The following is a 24895-nucleotide window of genomic DNA, read 5'->3' as shown; positions in this document are numbered from 1 at the left end:
AATTATTTTCAAAGGCTAATTTATTATCAAAGTACACAACTCTGACAATCTTCTTCTCCAGATAGCCATGAAATCAAGAAAGAAAAGAACAGCAGTGTGATCATCAATCTCTAAATCTCTCCTCCCCACACAAAAACAAAACAGGCACGTTGATCTCCAAATCCTCCTCCCCAACACATAAAATATGAGAAAGATTGAGCAAAAAACACAGAGTATAACTGAAAATGGATGGTCGTATCAGCAGTTGGTGCATATCACAGGTCCTGGTTATGTGATCACTGACGCCAGCAGACAATCGCTGAAGTGTATTGATAATGGCTAGTTTCATCTGTCTTGTAAAGACAGTGCCCAGAAGAAGGCAATGGCAAACCATTTTTGTAGAAAAATTTGCCAAGAACAGTCATGGTCTCATGATCACTCACATCATACAAGGTACATAATGGTGAATGCTAACTAATTAAATGGACAGAGATTTGACAAATGGAGTAAATGCATGAAAATGTCCATTTTGCAGGAAAAATAAAGTAAAATCATTTGTGGTGAGAGACTGAAGAGCGTTCTGAGAATGCAGAGGGGCCTGTGTGTCCTCATGAATGATGCACAAAAGGATAATCTGCAGATATAGAGGATATTTAGGAAAGCTAAGAAAATGAACTTCTTTACTGCTGAGGGATGAAATACAAAAGTAGAGTGGTCACATTTAGTTACAATATTGGTGGGACCTTATCTGAAGCAACATGTATAGCATTGTTTTCCTTATTTAATAAAGGGTACCACTAGATTGGAAGCAGATCAGATAAATTAACTCAACTAGTACTGCAATATATGGGCTGTCTTATGAAGAACAAGAGGACATACTAGATTTGTACCTGCTTAAAATAACTACAGTAACTTATTGAGATATATAAGAATTTGCAGGATCTTGATAGTATTGATATATAAAGGATATTTTTATAGGAGCTTGGGAACAAATAGAGTAGGAAGCTGTGTAAAGATAATATTTTTGAATATATTTTTGGCAGAGGTAGATTGATATGCACAGAGGTGTATGATTACTACAGGAAGATAGAAATATGGAGCTGAAATTACAATGACATTAAACAATCGATATGATCTTGTTAAATGGCAGAGCTGGCATGAAGGGCTGAGTAGTCTAGACCTGATCCTGATTAGTTTGTTCATATGACCTACTTCCAATATTTTTTATATACCTGGATAAACTTGAAATTTCTTTCACTATTCCACAGAAAAATTACTATCCCTTTCCTAAAAAAAATACCTTAAATTTTTCGGCTGTTTGATCCAATACACGCTTCTGATGTTTCTTTTTTCTTGAAATGTTTATTGGCAAAATACTCTGAGGATCCAGCAACTTTCTTGTGACGGTGTCTTTAGTTTCTTCATATTCATCTTGAAACCTGAGATATATTAGGTAAATCACAACAATTTGAATTTCCAATATGGTATCATTTGAAAATGGGAATTTAAAGTTCAAAGTTCCAACAATGTATTATCAAAATACATTACATTACGCAGTATGCTGTCATTTACTGCCTTGATTCATTTTCTGGCAGGCAAGTGTAGGTAAAAATAAATACAATAGAATTTTACAAAAAAAAAAACAAAAACAAAGACTGCCAACCACCAAAGTGCAAAAAAAAACAAACTGTACAAATAAAAATAAAACTGAGAACATGAGGTGTAGAGTCCTTGAACGTGAGGATGTTGTAGATTGTCAAATCAGGCCAGAGTATTGGTGAATGAAGTTAATCATTCTGGTTCACGAGCCTGATGGTTGAAGGGTAATCACTGTTCCTGAAACTGGTGTAGAATCTAAGGCTTCTGTAACTTCGTCTCGATGGTATTAGAGGGAAGAGGGCACGGTCTGGATGGTGCATAGCTTTGATGATGGATGCTGCTTTCTTGTGGCAGTGCTCTATACAAATACACTCAATGGTTGAGGAGCGATTCACCTGTGATGAACTGGGCTATATCCACCACCTTCTGTTGTCCTTTCTTTCTCCTGAGCATTGGTGTTTCCATACCAGTCTGTCATCTAAACAATTAGTTCACTCTCCTCTGTGCATCCAAAGAAGTTTGTCAAAATATATTTGGTTACATGCCTAATCTATGCAAACTTCTAAGAAAGTAGAGTCACTGTTGTGCCTTCTTTGTGATAACACTTATGCACTGATCCTAAAACAAATCCTCTGATATGTTGACACCTTAGGAACTTAAAGTTACTGATCCTCTCCACCTCCATTCCCCTAAGGCAGAGGTCGGCAACCTGCGGCTCCAGAGCCACATGCGGCTCTTTGATCTCTGTGATGCGGCTCCCCGTGGTTTGTTAGCTTTTGAAATGTAATTCGAAATTTGAAGATTATGGTGATCTTGTACAATCTGAAAACTTTGCGGAGACACCGTTTCCTGGCACATCCGAACCGGCTCACAATTAGCCACCGTTCAGGCTAAGGGAGATAGCCTACGGGGGTTTGTGAGTACGTGTCTTTTGGAGCATCCGTGCCCACGGGGGGTGGGTTGAGGGAGGCTTTAAAGCAAGGCTGTTTAGTTCGAATAAAGTTACCTTTGACTGCAGTCTTTATTTTAGCGCTGCGTGTAGCACACCGCTACAACGTGTTTTTTTATCGCTATTAATATACATCACAACTGCCAATGCCTGACACCCGCCAATGCGCGCTTTCTTTTAATTCTTCGATCCAAGGTAGGCTACCTATGGAGTAACCTTCAACCCAACGTCTTTTTTTTCGGAGTTCAAAATGTTTTTGTTGCATGCAGAAATGTAATTTCGTTTTCTCTGCAGGAGTTCATCAATTTCATAAATGCAACACATTATAGTTTGTTTATACATAGCATAAAGGCAAAAAAAAACCCGTTGTATGCAGTGTTATTTCATTTTGTGGCTCCCAGTGTTTTCTTTTCTGTGGGAAATGGGTCCATATTGGCTCTTTCAGTGGTAAACGTTGCCGACCCCTGCCCTAAGGAGATCTGGCTCATGAACCTCTGGTTCTTCCTCATGCAGTCAACAAACAGCTCTTTGGTTTTGATGACATTGAGTGAGATGTTGTTGTGATACCACTCAAGCAAATTTTCAATCTCCCTCCTATATGCTGGTATCATTACATTTGATTCGGGTAACAACAGGCATTGGAGCTGTACTTAGCCACAGAATCCTCAATATAAAGTGAGTAGAGCAGGGGGCTAAGCACATAGCACTGTTGTGCATCTGTGCTGATGGTGAATGGTGGAGAAATGTTCAGGTATAATTGACAAGATAAAAAATCAATCTAGTGCAAGTATTCCTATCCTCTGTAAAACATAGACAAGCATCTAGAATTAATTGCACTTTGAACTTTTCAAACTTTAAGAGTTGGTGTCACAATGTTAATAATTTTTCAGCATACACACAAAAGAGAAAATGTCAGGGATGTATCTTCTCCTCTTGCTTCATCTGAATGTGTTGTGATTTCTAGTGGACCAGAAGGTTCTTATTATTTTTGCCCTTTTTGCACTAATAAACATTTACCCAAAACATGGTCCAATCCTTTAGAAAAATGGTTTCAATAATTTCTTTAAGGACAGGGCAGCAGATGGAATTTAATGCAGACAAATGTGAGCTGTTGCAGTTTGGGAGGACAAACTAGAGTAAGACTTGCATGGTGAGTGGTATGGGACTGAGGAGTTCGGTAGAACAGAGGCATCTGGGAAAAAAGATTCATAATGCCTTGAAAATGGTGTCACAGGTAGCTAGAGTTGTAAAGAAAACTTTTGGCACACTGGCCTTCATAAAACAAAGTATTGAGTACAGGAGTTGGGATGTTATGTTGAAGTTGTATAAGATATTGAAAAGGCTTAATGTGCAGTTTTGGTCACCTACCTACAGGAAAGGTATCAAGATTGAAAGAGTACAGAGAAAATTCACAAGGATGTGGTCAGGACTTGATGATCTGAGTTATAGGGTAAGTTTGAATAGGTTAAAACTTTATTCTCTACAGTGTAGAAGAATGAGAGGAGATTAAATAGAGTTGTATAAAATTAGGAGGGGTATAGATAGGTAAATGCAAGCAAGTTTTTTCCACTGAGGTTGGGTGGGGCTATAACCAGAGTTCAAGTGAAAGGTGTAACATTTAATAGGAACATGAGAGGGAACTTCTTCACGTTAAGGGTGGTAAGAGTGTGGAATGAGCTGCCAGTGGAAGTGGTGGATGTGGGTTCAATTACAAGATTTGAGTGAAATTTGAAAAAGTATATGGATCGGATGGCTACTGTCCAGCTGCAGGTGGATGGGATTAGGCAGATTAATAGTTCAGCATTGATTAGATGGGCTGAAGGTCCTGTTTCTGTGCTGTAGTGTTCTATGACTCTATGACTAGACATTCATTGGCCTGCTTAGAAATCTATTGCATGCTTAAAAACTCTGATTCTCCTGCACCTATTTTCTTAAGAAAATATAGTTACAGTATAAACATGGTGGAGCATCAGATGGATTATTTTAGACAATATGGGTTGGCATAGCCATTATAAATCTGTTCCTTCTATAATGAGGTGGACTGCTTGTTTGGCATTCGTACTATACATCCAAAGCTGCCATTAGACTTACTCTAAATGAAAGAACCTAATGCATGTTTCACATTCCTGTGAGTCACTAAATTGCATATGACTGAACAGTGTATACTCTTCAGTTTTAAGAAATCAGAAAAATTCTTCTGTAGCAAAGCCTAGAGGTTTCCACACACAAGTCAAGGGTCATTACATGCAAAATGCTGTAGGAACGCAGGCAGCATCTATGGAGAGGAATAAAAAGCTGACGTTTCAGGTCCTGATGAAGGATCTCAGCCCGCAATGTCACCTCTTTCTTCTTCTCCATAATTCACAAGATCACAAGACAAAGGAGCAGAGGTAAGCCATTTGGCCTATCGAGTCTGCTCCACCACTCCACCATGAGCTAAACTATTCTAGTTCCAATTTCCGGCTTTGTTCCCATATCCCTTGATACCCTAACTAATCAGATACCTGTCAATCTCCTCCTTAAAAACCTTCAATGATTGGGCCTCCACAGCTGTATGTGGCAACGAATTCCATAAATCCATGACCCTCTGGCTAAAAAAATTTCTCCTCATCTCTGTTTTAAATGGGTACCCTCTAATTCTAAGACTGTGACCTCTTGTCCTGGACTCACCCACCAAGGGAAACAGCTTTTCCACAACTATTCTGTCTAACCCTTTCAACATCCGAAATGTTTCCATGAGATCCCCTCTCATTCTTCTATACTCTAATGAATACAATCCAAGAGCCGATAAACGCTCCTCATATGTTAGTCCTTGCATTCCAGGAATCATCCTAGTGAATCTTCTCTGAACTCTCTCCAGCATCAGCATATCCTTTCTAAGATAGGGGGCCCAAAACTGCACACAAATGGGGTCTCACCAGTGCCCCATAGAGCCTCATCAACACTGATTGATTAATTAATTAATTAATTCTGCCTAACCTGTTGAGGTCCTCCAACATTCTGTGTATGTTACCCTGGATTTCCAGCATCTGCAGAATCTCTTGCATCATTATTTATACTTGTGTTTTTTGGAGCTGGTAATATAGGAAAACCTCTCAGGTCCACATTATAACATCTGTGTAAGAAACATCTTGCACACATCTCCTTTAAATTTTCATCTTTTCACCGTAAATGCATGCCCCTCGAGTATTTGACATTTTTATTCTGGCAAAACGATTTTGACTACCTAACCTATCTATGTCTGCCTCTCATAATTTTTATAATCTTCTGTCAAGTGTCCATTGAGCATATGGATTAGACTGAATATCAACATTAAATGGATTCCATCTCCGCTAATTTGATTGAATGACACTATGCACTGTAACGAAGATGTAAGTTAATATGATAAATTCAATGCAGAATCAAATACAGATATGAAAAAAGGGTGAATCCTTGAATAAACAGAAGAAAAAGAAAGAAATTCATTTTCTAGTAAATATTCAAATCAGAAGAGTGTAACCCCAAAGCCTAACAACAACAACACCTGGAGTATTATGCTGAAATTTAGTCTTTTAACATATAAAATATATGGTTATGAAAGAAGTGCACAAGAATTTCATTAGAGTTTACTGGAATTGTAGGGCTAGCATACAAGGAGAGATCGAGTTTCTGTTTTTCAGTATTTAGCAAAAATGAGATGCTACTTCAGAAAATCTTGTAAAATTTTCTGAAGACTCACCAGAGCAGTTGCAGAAAGGATGTTTTTCCTGGATGTGGAGCTTGGTTTATTAAGGGTCATGGGTTCAAAAGAAAGGGTGGGCGAATAATGACTGAAAAAGGAGCAGTTTTTTTCACTCAGAAAGTGATGGATTTTGGAATTCTCTCCCACGTAAGACTGCAGAGACTCAATCATTGAATGAAATGCAGATTTATAAAGCTTATATTTCCTGGGACATTTTACAAGGAGCTGCACTGAACATCATTGTGGAAAAGAAAAGGTTGAGATATTCATCACTTAAAATGTATTTTCAGCCTGCTGATGATTATTAATCATAGATCTTTTGGGTAAACTATTTCTGGCTTTATTGTGTGGGTTGCTCATTGGGGTAATCAGTCACACTTTACACTGCTGATAATACAGATCAGACAAGATGGACTGCTCAGAACAAAACAATCAGCAAGTGTTAGGAAATCTTGTAGACAGGCTACAAGCTATACATCTCCTGAACTACAAGCCTACAAACTCTCACAAATTTTTGGGAAGCTTTGAAATACATGTGCATGTATTCAATTACCTTCTACGTCAACGGAGAGTCAGTCAAAACTGCAAACTTGAGTTCACGTTCATCAGGATGGACTTGTTATTCATAGAATTATTGTAATTGCCAGCCCTTGAAAAGATCTGTCACCTGCTTAATGCACTTATCAGTGTTTAACTGCAATATCCTACAAAATTTCTGTCAGGGCCTTAGAGAGATCCTGAGATCAATAGCCAAAGGTACTGAAATTACTTTCTCAAATGCAATTACAATGTGATCACCAGGACCATCAGGATCAGGTATCCTACAGGAACTAGATATACCACCCTCTTCTATAATATTTTCAACCTTTTCAGACACTGACATGTTCATGAAATTAAACTTCTGCAGAGAGGAGAGGCTGTTTGATCTGGTATTGGGAAATGAACCTGGTCAAGTGTCAGATCTCTTGGTGGGAGAGCATTTTGGAGATAGTGACCACAACTTTATTTCCTTTACCATAGTGCTGTGGAGGGATTGGAGCAGACAATTTGGGAAAACACTTAACTACATATGATGCTATTAGGCAGGGCATAAATTGGGAACAGATGTTCTCCGGGAAATGCACGGGAGGCATTTGGCAAATGTTCCAGGAAAATTTGCATAGAGTTCTGCATAGGTATGTTCCATTGAGGCAGAGAAAAGATGGCAGAATTAAAGAACCATGGTGTACAAAGTATGTACATAATCTTGTTAAGAAGAAAAGAAAAGCTTACGAAAGTTTTAAGAAACTAAGTATTACTAGGGTGATGAAATGGTCCTGGTGAGCAGGATTAAGGAAACCCCCAAGCATTTTACAAGTATGTGAAGAGCAAGAGAATGAGCCGTGTGAGAATAGGACCAACCAATCCGCATGGAGTTGGAGGAGGTAGCAGAGGTATTTGATGCATACTTTACTTCAGTATTCACCAGGGAAAAAGACCTTGGTAATTGTGGGGATGACCTACAGCAGACTGAAATGCTTGAGCATATAGACATTAAAAAACAGGATTTCCTGGACCTTTTGAAAAGCACTAAGTTAGTTAAGTCACTGGGACCAGATGAAATATACCCCAGGCTACTGTGTGAAACAAGGGAGGAGATTACTGAGCCTCTTGCAATGATCCTTGCATCATCAATGGGGACAGGAGAAGTACTAGAGGATTGAAGGGTTGCAAATGTTGTTTCCTTGTTCAAGAAAGGGAGTAGAGATAACCCAGTAAATTATAGACCACTGAGTCTGAGAGGCGGGCAAGTTGTTGGAAAAGATCCTGAGAGGCAAGACTTATGAGCATTTGGAGAGACAAAATCTGATTAGGGATAGTCTGCATGGTTTTGTCAAGAGCAGGTTGTGCTTTATAAGCCTGATTGAATTCTTTGAGGATGTGACTTAACACATTGATGAAGGTAGAGCAGTAGATATAGTGTATACAGATTTCAGCAAGGATCCAAGCAGATCTTGCTTTGTAGATCCAGAATTGGCTTGCCCACAGAAGGCAAAGGGTGATTGTAGATAGTTCGTATTCTGCATGGAGGTTGGTGACCAGTAGTGTTCCACAGGGATCTGTTCTGGGACCCCTCCTCTTTGCAATTTTTATAAATGACCTGGATGAAGAAGTAGAAGGGTGGGTTAGTAAGTTTGCCAATGACATAAAGGTTGGGGGTGTTGTCTGGAGGGTTGTCAGAGGTTACAGCAGGACATTGATAAAATGCGGAACTGGGCTGAGAAGTGGCAGATGGAGTTCAATGCAGATAAGTGTGAAGTGGTTCATTTTGGTAGGTCCTATTTGAAGTCCAAATATAATATCAATTGTAAGACTCTTGGCAGTGAGGAGGATCGGAGAGATCTTGGGGTCCGTGTTGATAGGAGCTGCTGTACAGGTTGACAGTGTTGTTAAGAAGGCATATGCTGTGCTAGCATTCATCAACTGTGGGATTGAGTTCAAGAGCCGTGAAGTAATGTTACAGCTATGTAAGACCCTGGTCAGACTCCACTTGGAGTACTGTGTTCAGTTCTGGTCACCTCACTACAGAAAGTATGTGGATACTATAGAGAGAGGGCAGAGGAGATTTACAAAGACTTTGCCTGGATTGGAGGGTGTACCTTATGAGAACAGGTTGAGTGTACTTGGCCTTTTCTCCTTGGAGCAACAGAGAATGAGAGGTGACCTGATGAGAGGTGTATAAGATGACAAAAGGCATTGATCGTGTGGATAGCCAGAGGCTTTTCCCCAGGGCTGAAATGGCTAACATGAGAGGGCATAGTTTTAAGGTGCTTGGAAATTCACAGAGAATGGTGGGTGCCTGGAATGCACTGTAGGCAGTGGTGGTGGAAGTGGATACAATAGGGTCTTTTAAGACCCTCTTGTATAAGTACATGGAGCTTAGAAAAATAGAGGGCTATACCCTAGGGAAATCCTAGGCAGTCTCTACAGTAGGGCCTATAATGTGCTGTAGATTTCTATGTTCTACGTTCTATGTTCTGCCTTTAAGCCATAAGTGCAGAATATGATTGCTTTTCAATCGAAGCAAGAGGCTGAGAGTGGAAGACTGAAGCATCATGAAGGGAAGGTCGTTTTTCTTTAACTGATAGGGGATAAGAAGCTAGACTGCGCAGGTGTGTGACGTAGCGCACCAAGGTTTAAAAGAAAGACCGCCATATACAGCGGCCATCATTGTAGCAGCCGTCGTTGGAGTGGACTGAGTCGGAGTGGGACGGCTTTAGCTCAATCAGGCTTCGGTGAGAAACAGGCAGAGGCGAGGGTAGGTTCCGGTGAGTTTCTGTTTTTCTTCTTTTTTTTTTGTTCAGACTAGAGAATATGCCAGGCAGGATGTTGGAATGCTCCTCTTGCAGGACGTGGGAAGTCAGGGAGACCTCTGGTCTCCCTGACAGCGATACCTGCAAGAAGCGCATCCAGCTGCATCTCCTAACAGACTGCGTTAGGGAACTGGAGCAGGAGCTGGATGACCTCCGGATCATTCGGGAGACTGAGCAGTTTATAGATAGTAGCTTCCGAGAGGTAGTTGCACCTAAGGAACAGGGCACAGGTAATTGGGTTACCGTCAGGCGAGGGAAGGGGAAAGGGCAGGTAGTGCAGAGTTCCCCTGTGGCCATTCCCCTCCAGAACAGGTATACCGATTTGGATACTGTTGTGGGGGATGGCTTACCTGGGACAAGCTGCGGCAGCTGGATCTCTGGCACTGAGTCTGGTTCTGCAGTGCAGAAGGGAGGGAGGAAGAAGAGGGGAGCGGTAGTGATAGGGGACTCCATAGATTCTGTGGTCATGACAGAGACTCCCGTATGGTTTGTTGCCTCCTGGGTGCCAGGGTCAGGGCTGTCTCTGATCGTATGCACAGCCATCTGAAGTGGGAGGGTAATCAGCCAGATGTCGTGGTACACATCAGTGTAGAAAGAGTCAGGAGGTCCTGAAGAGTGAGTACAGAGGGCTTGAAAAGTTTAAGAGGAACATGAGGGAAAACTTCTTCACTCAGGGGTGGTGAGAGTGTGGAATGAGCTGCCAGCACAAGTAGTGCATATGAGCTTGATTTCGATGTTCCAGGGAAATTTGGATTGGTACATGGGATGGTAGGGGTATGGAGAGCTATGGTCCCAGTGCAGGTTGATGGAAGTAAGCCAGTTAAATAATTCAGCACAGACTAGAATGGCCGAATGGCCTGTTTCTCTGCTGTACTTTCCTATGACTCTTAACTATCACAAACCAAACTTTTGTACCGAAGAAAACACAATTCACCTGAAAATCCCCTTTCATGGAATTACATTGTGGATATTGAAAATCTAAATTAAAAACTGCTGGAAATGCTTTGAAGATCTGGTAGCATTTGAGAATATTCATCAATGTGAAATGTTGAAACTGCTTTTTTTCTCTAAAGATATTGTTTGATCATCAGAGAATTACCATCATTTCTATATTTTCTTTTGTTGATGAATGCAGTTTAAATATTTGTTCCCAGATTTCTTCACGGCACCTTTGATTCCATCGAATGTCTTTCTAACTTCCAACGAACAGCATCCAACCTAATATGTGCTGAAACTGGAAGAAGTTCAAACGAGGTTCATGAAAATGATTCCAGGATTGAATAGTTTGTTATATGAAGAACATTTGATGGCTCTGGGCTTGTATTCATTAGAATTCCGAAGAAACAGGGTGATCTCATTGAAACCTTTTGAATGGTGAAAAGCCTTGATAGAGTGAATGTAGAGAGAATGCTTCTTAAGGTGGGAGAGTCTAAGAAGAGATGACACAGTCTCAGAATAGAGGGGCATCTTTTTAGAACAGAGATGAGGTGATGAGGAGGAACTTCCTTATCCAGAGAGTGGAATTCATTCACAGGAGGCTCTGAAGGCCAAGTCTTTATGTATATTTAATGCAAAGGTTGATAGATTCTTGATTGGTCAGGGCATGAGGGGATGCGGGGAGAAGGCAGGAGATTGGGGCTGAGAGGAAAATTGGATCAGTCATGATGAAATGATGGAGCAGACTTGACGGGCCAAATAAGACTCTGAGACCATAAGATATAGGAGCAGAAGTAGGCTATTCAGCTCATTGAGTCTGCTCTGCCATTCAGTCATGGGCTGATCCAATTCTTCCAGTCATCCCCACTCCCCTGCCTTCACCCCATACCCCTTGATGCCCTGGCTAATCAAGAACCTATCTATCTCTGCTTTAAATGCACCCAATGACTTGGCCTCCACTGCCACTCCTGGCAACAAATTCCACAGATTTACCACCCTCTGACTAAAGTAATTTCTCCACATCTCTGTTCTAGATGGACGTACTTCAATCCTGAAGTTGTGCCCTCGTGTCCTAGACTCCCCTATCATAGGAAATAACTTTGTCATATCTAATCTGTTCAGACCTTTTAACATTTGGAATGTTTCTATGAGATCCCCCCTCATTCTCCTGAACTCCAGGGAATTCAGCCCAACAGCTGCCAGATGTTCCTCATACAGTAATCCTTTCATTCCTGGAATCAATCTTGTGAATCTTCTCTGAACCCTCTCCAATGTTAGTATATTCTTTCTAAAGTAAGAGCCCAAAACTGCACACAATACTCCAAGTGTGGCCTCACAAGTGCTTTATAGAGCCTCAAAATCACATCCCTGCTCTTATATTCTATACATCTAGAAATGAATGCCAACATTGCATTCACCTTCTTCACAACCAACTCAACCTGGTGGTTAACCTTTAGGGTATCTTGCACATGGACTCCCAAGTCCCTTTGCATCTCTGCATTTTGAATTCTCTCCCCATCTAAATAATAGTCTTCCCATTTATTTCTTCCAGCGAAGTGCATGACCATACACTTTCCAATATTGTATCATCGCAAAATTAGCCACGAATCCATTAATCCCACAGTCCAAATCTTGACATACATCGTAAAAAGCAGCGGTCCCAACACTGACCCCTTTGGAATTCCACTGTTAACCGGCAGCCAGCCAGAATAGGATCCCTTTGTCCCCACTCTCAGTTTTCTGCCGATCAGCCAATGCTCCACCCATGCTAATAACTTCCTTGTAATTCGATGGGATCTTATCTTGCTAAGCATCCTTATGTGCAGCACCTTTTCAAAGGCCTACTGAAAATTCAAGTACACCACATTAACCGCATCTCCTTTGTCTACCCTGCTTGTAATTTCCTCAAAAAAATTACAGTAGGTTAGTCAGGCAGGATTTTCTTTTCAGGAAACAATGCTGGCTTTGGTCTATCTTGTCATGTGCCTCCAGGTAAACCGTAATCTCATCCCTAACCATCGATTCCAACAACTTCCCAACCACTGATGCCAGGCTAACAGGTCTATAGTTTCCTTTCTGCTGCTTCCCACCCTTCTTAAATAGTGGAGCAACATTTGCAAACAGCAGAGTAACAAATGGTCTAATTCAGCTCCTATGTCTCCTGGTCTTATATTGAGTCTCTAGAATACATATCCTTATCACATATTGAAGCACTTGTGTTAAATCCAGAAGTCAGCAGGTTGGCATCAAGTATATCAAATACTATTACATTTTGTGGATTTAAACCCTGACCTGTGTCTAAAACCACCTGGTTAGGAGGGAATGAACTAGCCAAATGAGTGAGACTAGCAAATGAAGTGTTTCAAAATTAAGTTAACTGAGAAGTTTATAATTTTTCTGATTATTGTCATTAATACCCTTTTATGAAGCTTGTATGACTTAGACAAAAATTAATCATTATGACATGGCTAGACTCATTCTCAACAACATACATATATGTAGTAGGTTCAGCAAACCAAAATGTTTGAAGATGGTCCTCCAAGAGTAAAGAAAATTAGGGAGAAAATTAGATCAGGTGGTTAAAGTATTAACATATTCTTTTAGTGGAAAATTCAGATATTAGTAGAATTTTTCAGTATTTATTTGTACCATTGGCCAAAGCAACACTCTTGAACAACCCAAATTACCCCTGTTAGATCATTTAGAGGGCAGTTTCGTTCACTCCATTACTGTGGGTCTGGAGTTATGCATAGAACAAATCAAGTAAGATTCGCAGAATTTTTGCATCCTATTATTTTTACAATAATCCTGCATTTAAATACATTCAGTGAAGTTTCATCCAACACTTAGGCATGAAATAGATTCAGAAAACTAAATCCTGGCCGAAGAGAAGTATAATTATTTGTATAGTGTTGATTTTCTTGTGGAATATAAGAAAAATGCCAGACATTTACAAAATCCATTATTTTAATTTCATAGAGTCATGGAGAAGTACAGCACAGAAAGAGGCATTTTGGCTCATCTAGTCCATGTTGAAACCATTTATAGTGCCTACTCCCAACAACCTGCACTGGGTCTATTGCCCTCCATATCTTTACTATCCATGTGCCTATTTAAACTTCTCTTGAACATTGAAATCAAGCTTGCATGGACCACTTGTGCTGGCAGCTCATTCCACACCCTCATGATGCTCTGAGTTTCCCTCACGTTGGCCTTAATTTTCTCCTTAAAGTCCTTATCCTGACCTTTGCAATACTTTTGCTCTTAACATACCTGTAGATTCCCTTAGGATTCTCCTTCACCTTGTCTGCTAGAACAACTTTTAGCCTTCTTTTCACCTTCCTGATTTCTCTTACGTGTTCTCTTAAATTTCTTGGACTCCATAAGGTAAAGATAACAAATTTGTTCTCTGAGTTTCCCTTATGTTCCCCTTAAACTTCTCACCTTTCACATGAAGCCATGACCTCTGGCTGTAGTCCCACCTAACCTGAGATGAAAAAGCATATACCCTATCCATGATCCTCAACTTTATATACGTCTATCAAATCTTCTCTCAATCTTCTACATTCTAAAGAATACAGTCCTAACCTAGTCAATCTTTCCTTATAACTCAGGTCCTCCAGATCTTGCAACATCCTTGTAAATTTTCTCTGCACTCTCTCAACCTTGTTTATATCTTTCCTGTAGGTAGGTGACCAAAAGCACACACACTGCACCCAATTAGGCTTCATCAACGTTTTATAGAACTTCAAAATAACATCTCATCTTCTGTACTCAATACATTGATTTATGAAGACCAATATACCAAAAACTTTCTTTATGACCTTATCTACCTGTGCTGCCACTTTCAACGAATTAAGGATGTGTAAACCAAGATCCCTTTGTTTTATGCGCTCCTTGCTGCCCTACTGTTCACTGAGTAAGACCTACCCAGGTTGGTCCTGCTGAGGTGCAAAGCCTCTCACTTGTCTGTGTTAAATTCCACCTGCTATTCTTCTGCCCATTTTTTGCTGCAAGCCATGACAGTCTTCCTCACTGTCCCCTACACCCCCAATCTTGATGTCATCCACAAACTTGCTGATCAAGTTAACCATATTATCATCCATATCATTGATATAGATGACAAACAATGAAAGACCAATCACCAATCCCTGTGGCACACCACTAGTCACAGACCTCCAGTCAGAGAGGCAACCCTCTACTACAACTCTCTGGCTTCTCTCACAAAGCGAAGACTAATCCAGTTTACTACCTTATCCTGTATGCAGAGCGACTGAACCCTCTTGACCAGCCTACGTATGGGATCTTTTCAATGCCTTACTAAAGTAAATGCAGACATCATCCACTGCCTTGCCTTCATCCGCTTTCCTGGTAACTTCTTTGAAAAACTCTAGGTTATTCATGATCTAACATGCATGAAACCATGCTGACTATCCTTAGTCAGTCCATGTCTATCCAAATACTTCAAATACCTTCCAATAACTTTCCCACAACTGATGTCAGACTCAACTGGCCTATAATTTCCAGGTTTTATGTGCAGAGCCTTTTTTTATACAGCGGAACAACACTGGCTATTCTCAATTCGACTGGTCCTATCACTAAGGATGATTTAAATATCTCTGCTGGGGGCCCTACAGTTTCTGGGCTGCCTCTCGTAGGGTCTAAGGAAACACCTTGTTTAGCCCTGGGCATCTATCTACCTTGACTTGCCTCAGGGTAGTAAACACCTTCTACTCTGTAATCTGTACAGGGTCAATGAAATTGATGCTGCTTTGCCTCAATTCTACAAACTCTAGAATTGTAGAATTGTAGATCTGATGCAAAGAATGCATTTAAGATATCAGAAACAAAGAAACATAGAAAACTTACAGAACAATACAGGCCCTTCAGCCCACAAAGCTGTGCCGAACACGTACTTACTTTAGAAATTACCTAGGGTTACCAATAACCCTCTATTTTTCTAAACTCCATGTACCTATCCAGGAGTCTCTCAAAAGACCCTATTGTATCTGCTTCCACCACTGTCGCTGGCAGCCAATTCCATGCACTCAGCACTCTCTGCATTAAAAACATCCTTGACATCTCCTTTGTCCTACTTCCAAGCACCTTAAAACTGTGCCCTCTCGTGCTAGCCATTTCAGCCCTGGGAAAAAAGCCTCTGACTATCCACATGATCATCATCACTGCTCTATCGCTCCGCGTCCCATCCCCCTCGCAAATTAGTTTAAACCCTCCTGGTACGAGAGGGAAAGCAACCAGAAGTCGTGATACATGTTGGTACCAACAACACAGGCAGGAAGAGTGATGAGGTCCTGAAGTATGAGTTTCGGTAACTAGGCAGAAGGCTGACTATTCCTAATCATATTATGCCTCTCCAAATGTTCACAAATCCTCTCTCTCAAGATCTTTGCCATCAACTTACCAATCACTGAAGTAAGACTCACTGATCTATAATTTCCCAGGTTATTTCTACTCCCTTTCTTGAATAAGGGTACATTTGCAAACCTCCAATCCTCCGGAACCTCTCCCATCCCCACTGAGGATGCAGGGATCATTGCCAGTGGCTCAGCAATCTCCTTCCTCACCTCCCACAGTAGCCTGGGGTACATCTCCTCCAGTCCCAGATCCTTATCCAACTTGATGCTTTCCAAAAGCACTAGCGCATCTTCTTTTTTAATGTCTATATGCTCAAGATTTTCAGTCTGCTGTAAGTCATCCCTACAATTGCCAAGATCCTTTACTGTAGTGAATACTGAAGCAAAGTATTCATTAAGTACCTCTGCTATCTCCTTCGGTTCCATACACACTTTTCCACAGTCACACTTGAATAGTCCTATTCTCTCATGTCTTATCCTCTTGCTCTTCACATACTTGTAGAATGCCTTGGTGTTTTCTTTAATCCTGCTCGCCAAGTCCTTCTCATGGCCCCTTCTGGCTCTCCTAATTTCATTCTTAAGCTCTTTCCTGCTAGCTTTATAATCAAATTACCTATTTTTTGAACCTTTCGTAAGCTTTTCTTTTCTTCTTGACTAGATTTTCAACAACTTTTGTACACCATGGTTCCAGTACTCTACCATCCATATACTCCACTTTCGAAGCTGATGAACTGAGAGCTGGGATACATACATGGAATTATGATGCAGTGGCCATTACAGAGACTTGGCTGGCACAAGGGCAGGAATGGATTCTCAATATTCCTGGATTTCAGTACTTTAAAAGGGATTGAGAGGGGGGAAAAGGGGAGGAGGGGTGGCATTACCAGTCAGAGATACTATTACAGCTACAGAAAGGGTGGGTAATGTAGCAGGATCATCTTTTGAGTCAGTATGGGTGGAAGTCAGGAACAGGAAGGGAGCTGTTACTCTACTGGGGGTATTCTATAGGCCCCCTGGTAGCAGCAGAGATACCGAGGAGCAGATTGGAAGGCAGATTTTGGAAAGGTGCAAAAATAACAGGGTTGTTATCATGGGTGACTTTAACTTCCCTAATATTGATTAGCACTTGATTAGTTCCAAGGGTTTAGATGGGGCAGAGTTTGTTAAGTGTGTCCAGGATGGATTCCTGTCACAGTATGTTGACAGGTTGACTAGGGGGAATGCCATAGTAGATCTAATATTAGATAACGAACCGGGTCAGGTCACAGATCTGTCAGTGGGTGAGCATCTGGGGGACAGTGATCACCGCTCCCTGGCCTTTAGAATTATCATGGAACAGGATAGAATCAGAGAGAACAGGAAAACTTTTAATTGGGGAAGGGCAAATTATGAGGCTATAAGGCTAGAACTTGCGGGTGTGAATTGGGATGATGTTTTTGCAAATGTACTATGGACATGTGGTCGATGTTTAAGGATCTCTCGCAGGATGTTAGGGATAAATTTGTCTCAATGAGGAAGATAAAGAATGGCAGGGTGAAGGAACCATGGGTGACAAGTGAAGCGGAAAATCTAGTCAGGTGGAAAAAGGCAGCATAAATGAGGTTTAGGAGGCAAGGATCAGATTGGTCTATTGAGGAATATAAGGTAGCAAGAAAGGAGCTTAAGAAGGGGCTGAGAAGAGCAAGAAGGGGGCATGAGAAGGCCTTGGCGAGTAGGGTAAAGGAAAACCCCAAGGCATTCTTCAATTATGTGAAGAACAAAAGGATGACAGGAGTGAAGGTAGGACCGATTAGAGATAAAAGCCTGGAGGCTGTGGAAGTGAGTGAGGTCCTCAATGAATACTTCTCTTCAGTATTGAGAATGAGAGGGAACTTGATGACGGTGAGAACAATATGAGTGAGGTTGAAGTTCTGCAGCATGTTGATATTAAGGGAGAGGAGGTGTTGGAGTTGTTAAAATACATTAGGACGGATAAGTCCCCGGGACCTGATGGAATATTCCCCAGGCTGCTCCATGAGGTGACGGAAGAGATTGCTGAGCCTCTGACTAGGATCTTTATGTCCTCGTTGTCCAAGGGAATGGTACCAGAGGATTGAAGGGAGGCGAATGTTGTCCCCTTGTCCAGAAAAGGTAGTAGGGATAGTCCAGGTAATTATAGACCAGTGAGCCTTATGTCTGTGGTGGGAAAGCTGTTGGAAAAAATTCTTTGAGATAGGATCTATGGGCATTTAGAGAATCATGGTCTGATCAGGGACAGTCGGCATGGCTTTGTGAAGGGCAGATCGTGCCTCACAAGCCTGATAGAGTTCTTTAGGAGGTGACCAGGCATATAGATGAGGGTAGTGCAGTGGATGTGATCTACATGGATTTTAGTAAGGCATTTGACAAGGTTCCACACAGCAGGCTTATTCAGAAAGTCAGAAGGCATGGGATCCAGGGAAGTTTGACCAGGTGGATTCAGAATTGGCTTGCCTGCAGAAGGCAGAGGGTTGTGGTGGAGGGAGTACATTCAGATTGGAGGGTTGTGACTAGTGGTGTCCCACAAGGATCTGTTCTGGGACCTCTACTTTTCGTGATTTTTATTAATGACCTGGATGTGGGGGTAGAAGGGTGGGTTGGCAAGTTTGCAGACGACACAAAGTTTGGTGGTGTTGTAGATAGTGTAGAGGATTGTCGAAGATTGCAGAGAGACATTGATAGGATGCAGAAATGGGCTGAGAAGTGGCAGACGGAGTTCAACCCAGAGAAGTGTGAGGTGGTACACTTTAGAAGGGCAAACTCCAAGGTAGAGTACAAAGTAAATGTTAGGATACTTGATAGTGTGGAGGAGCAGCGGAATCTGAGGGTACATGTTCACAGATCCCTGAAAGTTGCCTCACAGGTAGATAGGGTAGTTAAGAAAGCTTATGGGGTATTAACTTTCATAAGTCGAGTATCAGAGACGCGATGTAATGATGCAGCTCTATAAAACTCTAGTTAGGCCACACTGTGTCCAGTTCTGGTCACCTCACTATAGGAAGGATGTGGAAGCATTGGAAAGGGTACAGAGGATATTTACCAGGATGCTGCCTGGTTTAGAGAGTATGGATTATGATCAGAGATTAAGGGAGCTAGGGCTTTACTCTTTGGAGAGAAGGAGGATGAGAGGAGACATGATAGAGGTGTACAAGATATTAAGAGGAATAGACAGAGTGGACAGCCAGTGCCTCTTCCCCAGGGCACCATTGCTCAGTACAAGAGGACATGGCTTTAAGGTAAGGGGAGGCAAGTTCAAGGGGGATATTAGAGGAAGGTTTTTCACTCAGAGAGTGGTTGGTGCGTGGAATGCACTGTCTGAGTCAGTGATGGAGGCAGACACTAGTGAAGTTTATGAGACTACTAGACAGGTATATGGAGGAATTTAAGGTGGGGGATTATATGTGAGGCAGGGTTTGCGGGTCGGCACAACATTGTGGGACGAAGGGCCTGTAATGTGCTGTACTATTCTATGTTCTATCTCTTGAAAACCAAGGTTCCCTACGTTTGTTATCTTTATCTTTTATTCTTACAGGCATATACAAGGTTTATACTCTCAAAATTTTGCTTTTGATGACCTCATTCTTTTGAAGTACACCTTTGCCAGAAAACAGTCTGTCCCAATCCACACTTGCCAGATCATTTCTGGCCTTTCACCAATTTAGAACCTTAACCTGCAGAATCTCTTTGCATATTTACTTTGAAACTAATGGCAGTGTGGTCACTGGATGTCACCATATTTCAGGTGACAATTATATTACATCACACTAATTCTTTTGCATTAATAGATACATCTACTGGAAATAGTCTTGAAAGAACAAATAATCCAGTTTTACTTCCTACTACTTACCTAAATTTGTGCCCTGGAGAGTAAATCCCAGTGATAGTACAAACATAGGGCTTTGCATTAAACTCTGAAATGATGAGCTGCACCTTACTTTGAGCTGTAGCACGTTCAGATGGCGTATAAGTGACAACAATGTCAATTTGTTCATTAGCTGGTATTACTCCTGTATGATGAAAACCCACATGTAATCATCCAGACTAACATTTATAAACATGTTACATTCATCAACATGGTTGCACTATTATTTATTATTAAGATATCCCCATTTAGAAACAATATTTTTAGCTTTAATCTCCTTATCAATAATCTTGGATAGATAACCTTAACAATGTTGTTGCTGATCTGCCAAATCCACTTGGGAAAACCCACTAGGAAATTCCCAGTTGAATTATATATAACCATTGTTTCACAGATGACATTGACTGGATACAGTAAGTTTGTAGGATATTTGTCCTTTATCTAGTTCCATTTTTCACAAGGCACTTGCATCTTGATACAAGGAAAAACATTCAAACAGAGTATAACAAGAAATTATAAATCAAATAATGTTAGAAAGGAAAGAATCCGTGAAAGGGGCTTTTTCTGATTGGGCAAAAAATAATAACATTGTAACTTCAATATATCAATTATTTTTACTTATTTAGGTATAAATAACTTCATTCATCCCAACACTGAACTGATTCCACAACATATGAACTCATTTTCAAGGACTACATCTCAATATTACTTAATACTTATTTATTATTTTTATTTTGTTAGCAAAACATACAAAATGCTGGAGGAACCCAGCATGCCAGGCAGCATCTATGCAAAAGAGTAAACAGCCAACATTTTGGGCCGAGACCCTTCATCAAGACTGGAAAGGAAGGGGGACAAAGTCAGAATAAGGTGGTGGGGAGGGGGGGGAGGAAGAAGATTACCCTGAAGATTATTATTTTGTTTTTCTTTTTGTATTCGCACAATTTGTTGTTTTTTGCACATGGGTTGTCCTTTGTTTGTGTGCAGTTTCTCTTTGATTCCATTGTGTTTCTTTGTCAATGCCAACAAGGAAATAAATCTCAGGGCCGGATATGGTGACATATATGAACTTTGATAATAAATTTACTTCAAACTTTTTGAACTTTGTTAAATATGAACTACCAAATTCACACAAAGATTGACAGGAACGATCTGAGGATCTAAATTTAATGTCATTATGTTCAGCTACCAATTAATTGAAGTTAATCTGATACAAATTAAAGTTTGTTTAAAGGCCTTGGCATTACAGTATACTTATGTGCAATTTGTATATTTGTGAGAATTGTAGTATTCTTATAAACACAATTTAGAGAAGATCATAGTTTATAACTAGGAATGAGTTGACCCAAGACAAAAACCACATGTTCTCACTAGAGACTGTGGTCAGACTCATGGAGAACAGTGAGTCCCGTTCACAGTGCTCTCTGTGCAGATAAAAGATCCGCTAATGAGTTACACCAGGACTACTACTCCGATATAGTTTGTTTAAAAAAACGCTGAATTATGAGTCATTTGGATTATCTTTTTTGTATTTCAGTTATTAACTTTTACATCAGAAGTATCAAATTCCCAAATAACGATTATTCTGCATTTCTAACTGTAATATGTAAAATAAATAAGATTTTAGAATTGTTCAAAACTATGAATATGCTGTTGTATAAATTGTATATATTATTTAATAAAATTTATGAAGCCATTGTTCTGACTGATATCTTAACATTATTTTATTAATTTGAATGATTATATGCATAGCTTAGATTTGGGATGTTGTTTGCATTCTGTTCACCATGAGCAGAATTTTACATATCACACCCAATTCATCAGCTGAGCTACTTGCTCCTACCTCTGATATATTACCCATTTCTGTTCCTACTGATAAAATTCACATCTTTGCTTAAGATGATCTCAAGTTTGACTCCTTAGGTTTTAGTGCTCGAACCTTCAAAGAAAATAATGTATTTAAAAATGTAATTCTCAAATCATTTTTCTCTGCTTTTTTTGATTTATAACATTAGTGAAAAATTCGTAGAAAATAAAATTCATGCTTTATTGCTTTTTTTAACTAAAAGACGTTCAAGCCTAAGCTTTCAAAAATAATCATAATACAAAATTCCACCTGGAAGTTGTTAAACAGTGGGTGGCATCATTACACATCTGGTGGGGTGATAAGGAATGGCATTTATGGTTCACCATCGCTAGTTTGAACAGTTAAAGATTAACAATGCATCCTACCTGATGTAGGCTGAATTTTGAATGCATGATGCAGCTGTGAACAATTCAACTGAAACTCAAAATCAACTGGGCAGCTACAATGCAAAGGAATGATGATGTCTTTGCTGTAAAATTTAGTAAAATAATATTACTAAGATTTGTGGTTTAAATAAAACACTAAGTTCTACAAGCTAACAGATCAATCACTGCATTTTTTTGGAAATAAAGATTACTTAAAACTATAAAGGGAAGTCAAAGGGGATCCAGCTAATCTTACAGTGAAATAAATCAGAATTATGTTTATTATCACTGACATTTATTATCACCGACATCCAGCACTTCCTCTTTCTTGATGTCTACATGCTCAAGCTTTTCAGTCTGCTGCAAGTCATCACTACTATAACCAAGATCCTTTTTCATAGTGAACACTGAAGCAAAGTATTCATTAAGTACCTCTGCTATTTCCTCCGGTTCCATACACACTTTCCCACTGTCACATTTGATAGGTCCTATTCTTTCACATTTTATCCGCATGTTCTTCACATACTTGTAGAACGCCTTGGGGTTTTCCTTAATCCTGCTCGCCAAAGCCTTCTCATGGCCCATTCTGGCTCTCCTAATTTCCTTCTTAAACTCCTTCCTGTAAGCCTTATAATCATCTAAATCTCTGACATTACCTAGCTCTCTGAACCTTTTGTAAGCTTTTCTTTTCTTCTTGATTAGATTTATTACAGCCTTTGTACACAGACAGACAGAAAGACATACTTTATTGATCCCGAGGGAAATTGGGTTTCGTTACAGTCACACCAACCAAGAATAGTGTAGAAATATAGCAATATGAAACAATAAGTAATAATAAGTAAATTATTCCAAGTGGAAATAAGTCTAGGACTAGCCTATTGGCTTAGGGTGTCTGACACTCCGAGGGAGGAGTTGTAAAGTTTGATGGCCACAGGTAGGAATGACTTCCTATGACGCTCAGTGTTGCATCTCGGTGGAATGAGTCTCTGGCTGAACGTACTCCTGTGGCTAACCAGTACATTATGGAGTGGATGGGAGACATTGTCCAAGATGGTATGCAACTTGAATAGCATCCTCTTTTCAGACACCACCGTCAGAGAGTGCAGTTCCACCCCCACATCATCACTGGCCTTACGAATGAGTTTGTTGATTCTGTTGGTGTCTGCTACCCTCAGCCTGCTGCCCCAGCACACAACAGCAAACATGATAGCACTGGCCACCACAGACTCATAGAACATCCTCAGCATCGTCCGGCAGATGTTAAAGGACCTCAGTCTCCTCAGGAAGTAGAGACAGCTCTGACCCTTCTTGTAGACAGCCTCAGTGTTCTTTGACCAGTCCAGTTTATTGTCAATTCGTATCCTCAGGTATTTGTAATCCTCCACCATGTCCACATTGACCCCCTGGATGGAAACAGGGGTCACCAGTGCCTTAGCCCTCCTCAGGTCCACCACCAGCTCCTTAGTCTTTTTCACATTAAGCTGCAGATGATTCTGCTCACACCATGTGACAAAGTTTCCCACTATAGCCCTGTACTCCGCCTCACCTCCCTTGCTGATGCATCCAACTATGGCAGAGTCATCAGAAAACTTCTGAAGATGGCAAAACTCTGTGCAGAAGTTGAAGTCCGAGGTGTAGATGGTGAAGAGAAAGGGAGACAGGACAGTCCCCTGTGGAGCCCCACTGCTGCTGACCACTCTGTCTGACACACAGTGTTGCAAGCGCATGGTTCCTGTACCCTACCATAACTTCCCTGACTCATTGGAATGTACCTACGCAGAAATCCACACAAATATTTCATGAACATTTGCTACATTTCTTCCGTACTTTTCCCTGAGATCATCTGTTTCCAATTTAAGCTTCCAATTTCCTCCGATAGCCTCATAATTCCCATTACTCCAATTACACACTTTTCTAACTTGTCTGTTCTTATCTCTCTCCAAAGCTATTGTAAAGGAGATAGAATTGTGATCACTATCTCCAAAATGCTCTCCCACTGAGAGATATGACACCTGACCAGGTTCATTTCCCAATACCAAAACAAGTACAGCCTCTCCTCTTGTAAGCTTATCTACATACTGTGTCAAGAAACCTTCCTGAACACTCCTAACAAACTCCACCCCATCTAAACTCGTTGCTCTAGGGAGATGCCAATTGATATTTGGGAAATTAAAATCTCCCATCAAGGCAACTCTGTTATTATTACACCTTTCCAGGATCTGTTTCTCTATCTGCTCCTCGATATCCCTGTTACTATTGGGCATGCTATAAAAAAAACACCCAGTAAAGTTATTGACCCTTTCCTGTACCCAATCTCCACCCACAGAGACTCTGTAGACAATCCCTCCATGGCGTCCACCTTTTCTGCAGTCGTGACTTCTCTGATCAACAGTGCCACACCCCCACTTCTTTTGCCTCCATCCCTGTCCTTTCTGAAACATCTAAAACCTGGCACTTGAATTAACCATTCCTGTCCCTGAGCCATCCAAGTCTCTGTAATGGCCACCACATCATAGCTCCAAGTACTGATCCTTCCATTCTTTTTCATATCTTCTTGTAATATTAGAATACAGATTCCTTAAGGTTGTCATAGCCAGGAAGGTATTGGGAATAAGCTTCCATTACCTATTAAATGCTCCTTCAAGAATCTCTAGATTCTGGAGTGGTTATGTAAGACTGGAAAATTGCAAATGTCATTCTACTCCTCAACAGAAGGAAGGAAACTATAGGCCAGTTAGTCTGACCTAAGTGGTTGGGAAGATGTTGGAGTCGATTATGAAGGATTAAGTCTCAGGGTACTTGTAGTCACATGATTTCCTGAAAGGAAAACCTTGCCCGACAAACCTGTTGGAATTCTTTAAAGAAATAACA

The 24895-nt window shown here is 40.6% G+C and overlaps 1 protein-coding gene across 7 annotated transcripts in view; it reads right to left on the bottom strand.

Moving 5' to 3' along the window:
- The window catches only part of cfap221 (cilia and flagella associated protein 221), a 254455-nt gene that overhangs the window by 114283 nt on the left and 115277 nt on the right, over positions 1 to 24895 (bottom strand). For all 7 annotated transcript variants that reach the window (XM_059966334.1, XM_059966331.1, XM_059966329.1 and 4 more), the window contains 3 exons: positions 22025 to 22128; positions 19778 to 19937; positions 1280 to 1418 (listed from right to left, as the gene is read on the bottom strand). In XM_059966334.1, coding sequence (XP_059822317.1) covers positions 1280 to 1418; positions 19778 to 19937; positions 22025 to 22128 — 403 coding nt within the window. The remainder of the gene's footprint in view (positions 1 to 1279; positions 1419 to 19777; positions 19938 to 22024; positions 22129 to 24895) is intronic.

This window comes from Hypanus sabinus, chromosome 4 (assembly GCF_030144855.1).
Source record: "Hypanus sabinus isolate sHypSab1 chromosome 4, sHypSab1.hap1, whole genome shotgun sequence".
NCBI lineage: Eukaryota > Metazoa > Chordata > Chondrichthyes > Myliobatiformes > Dasyatidae > Hypanus > Hypanus sabinus.
The sequence above is the reverse complement of the archived record's forward strand: the minus strand, read 5'-3'. Positions and strand labels throughout refer to the sequence as shown.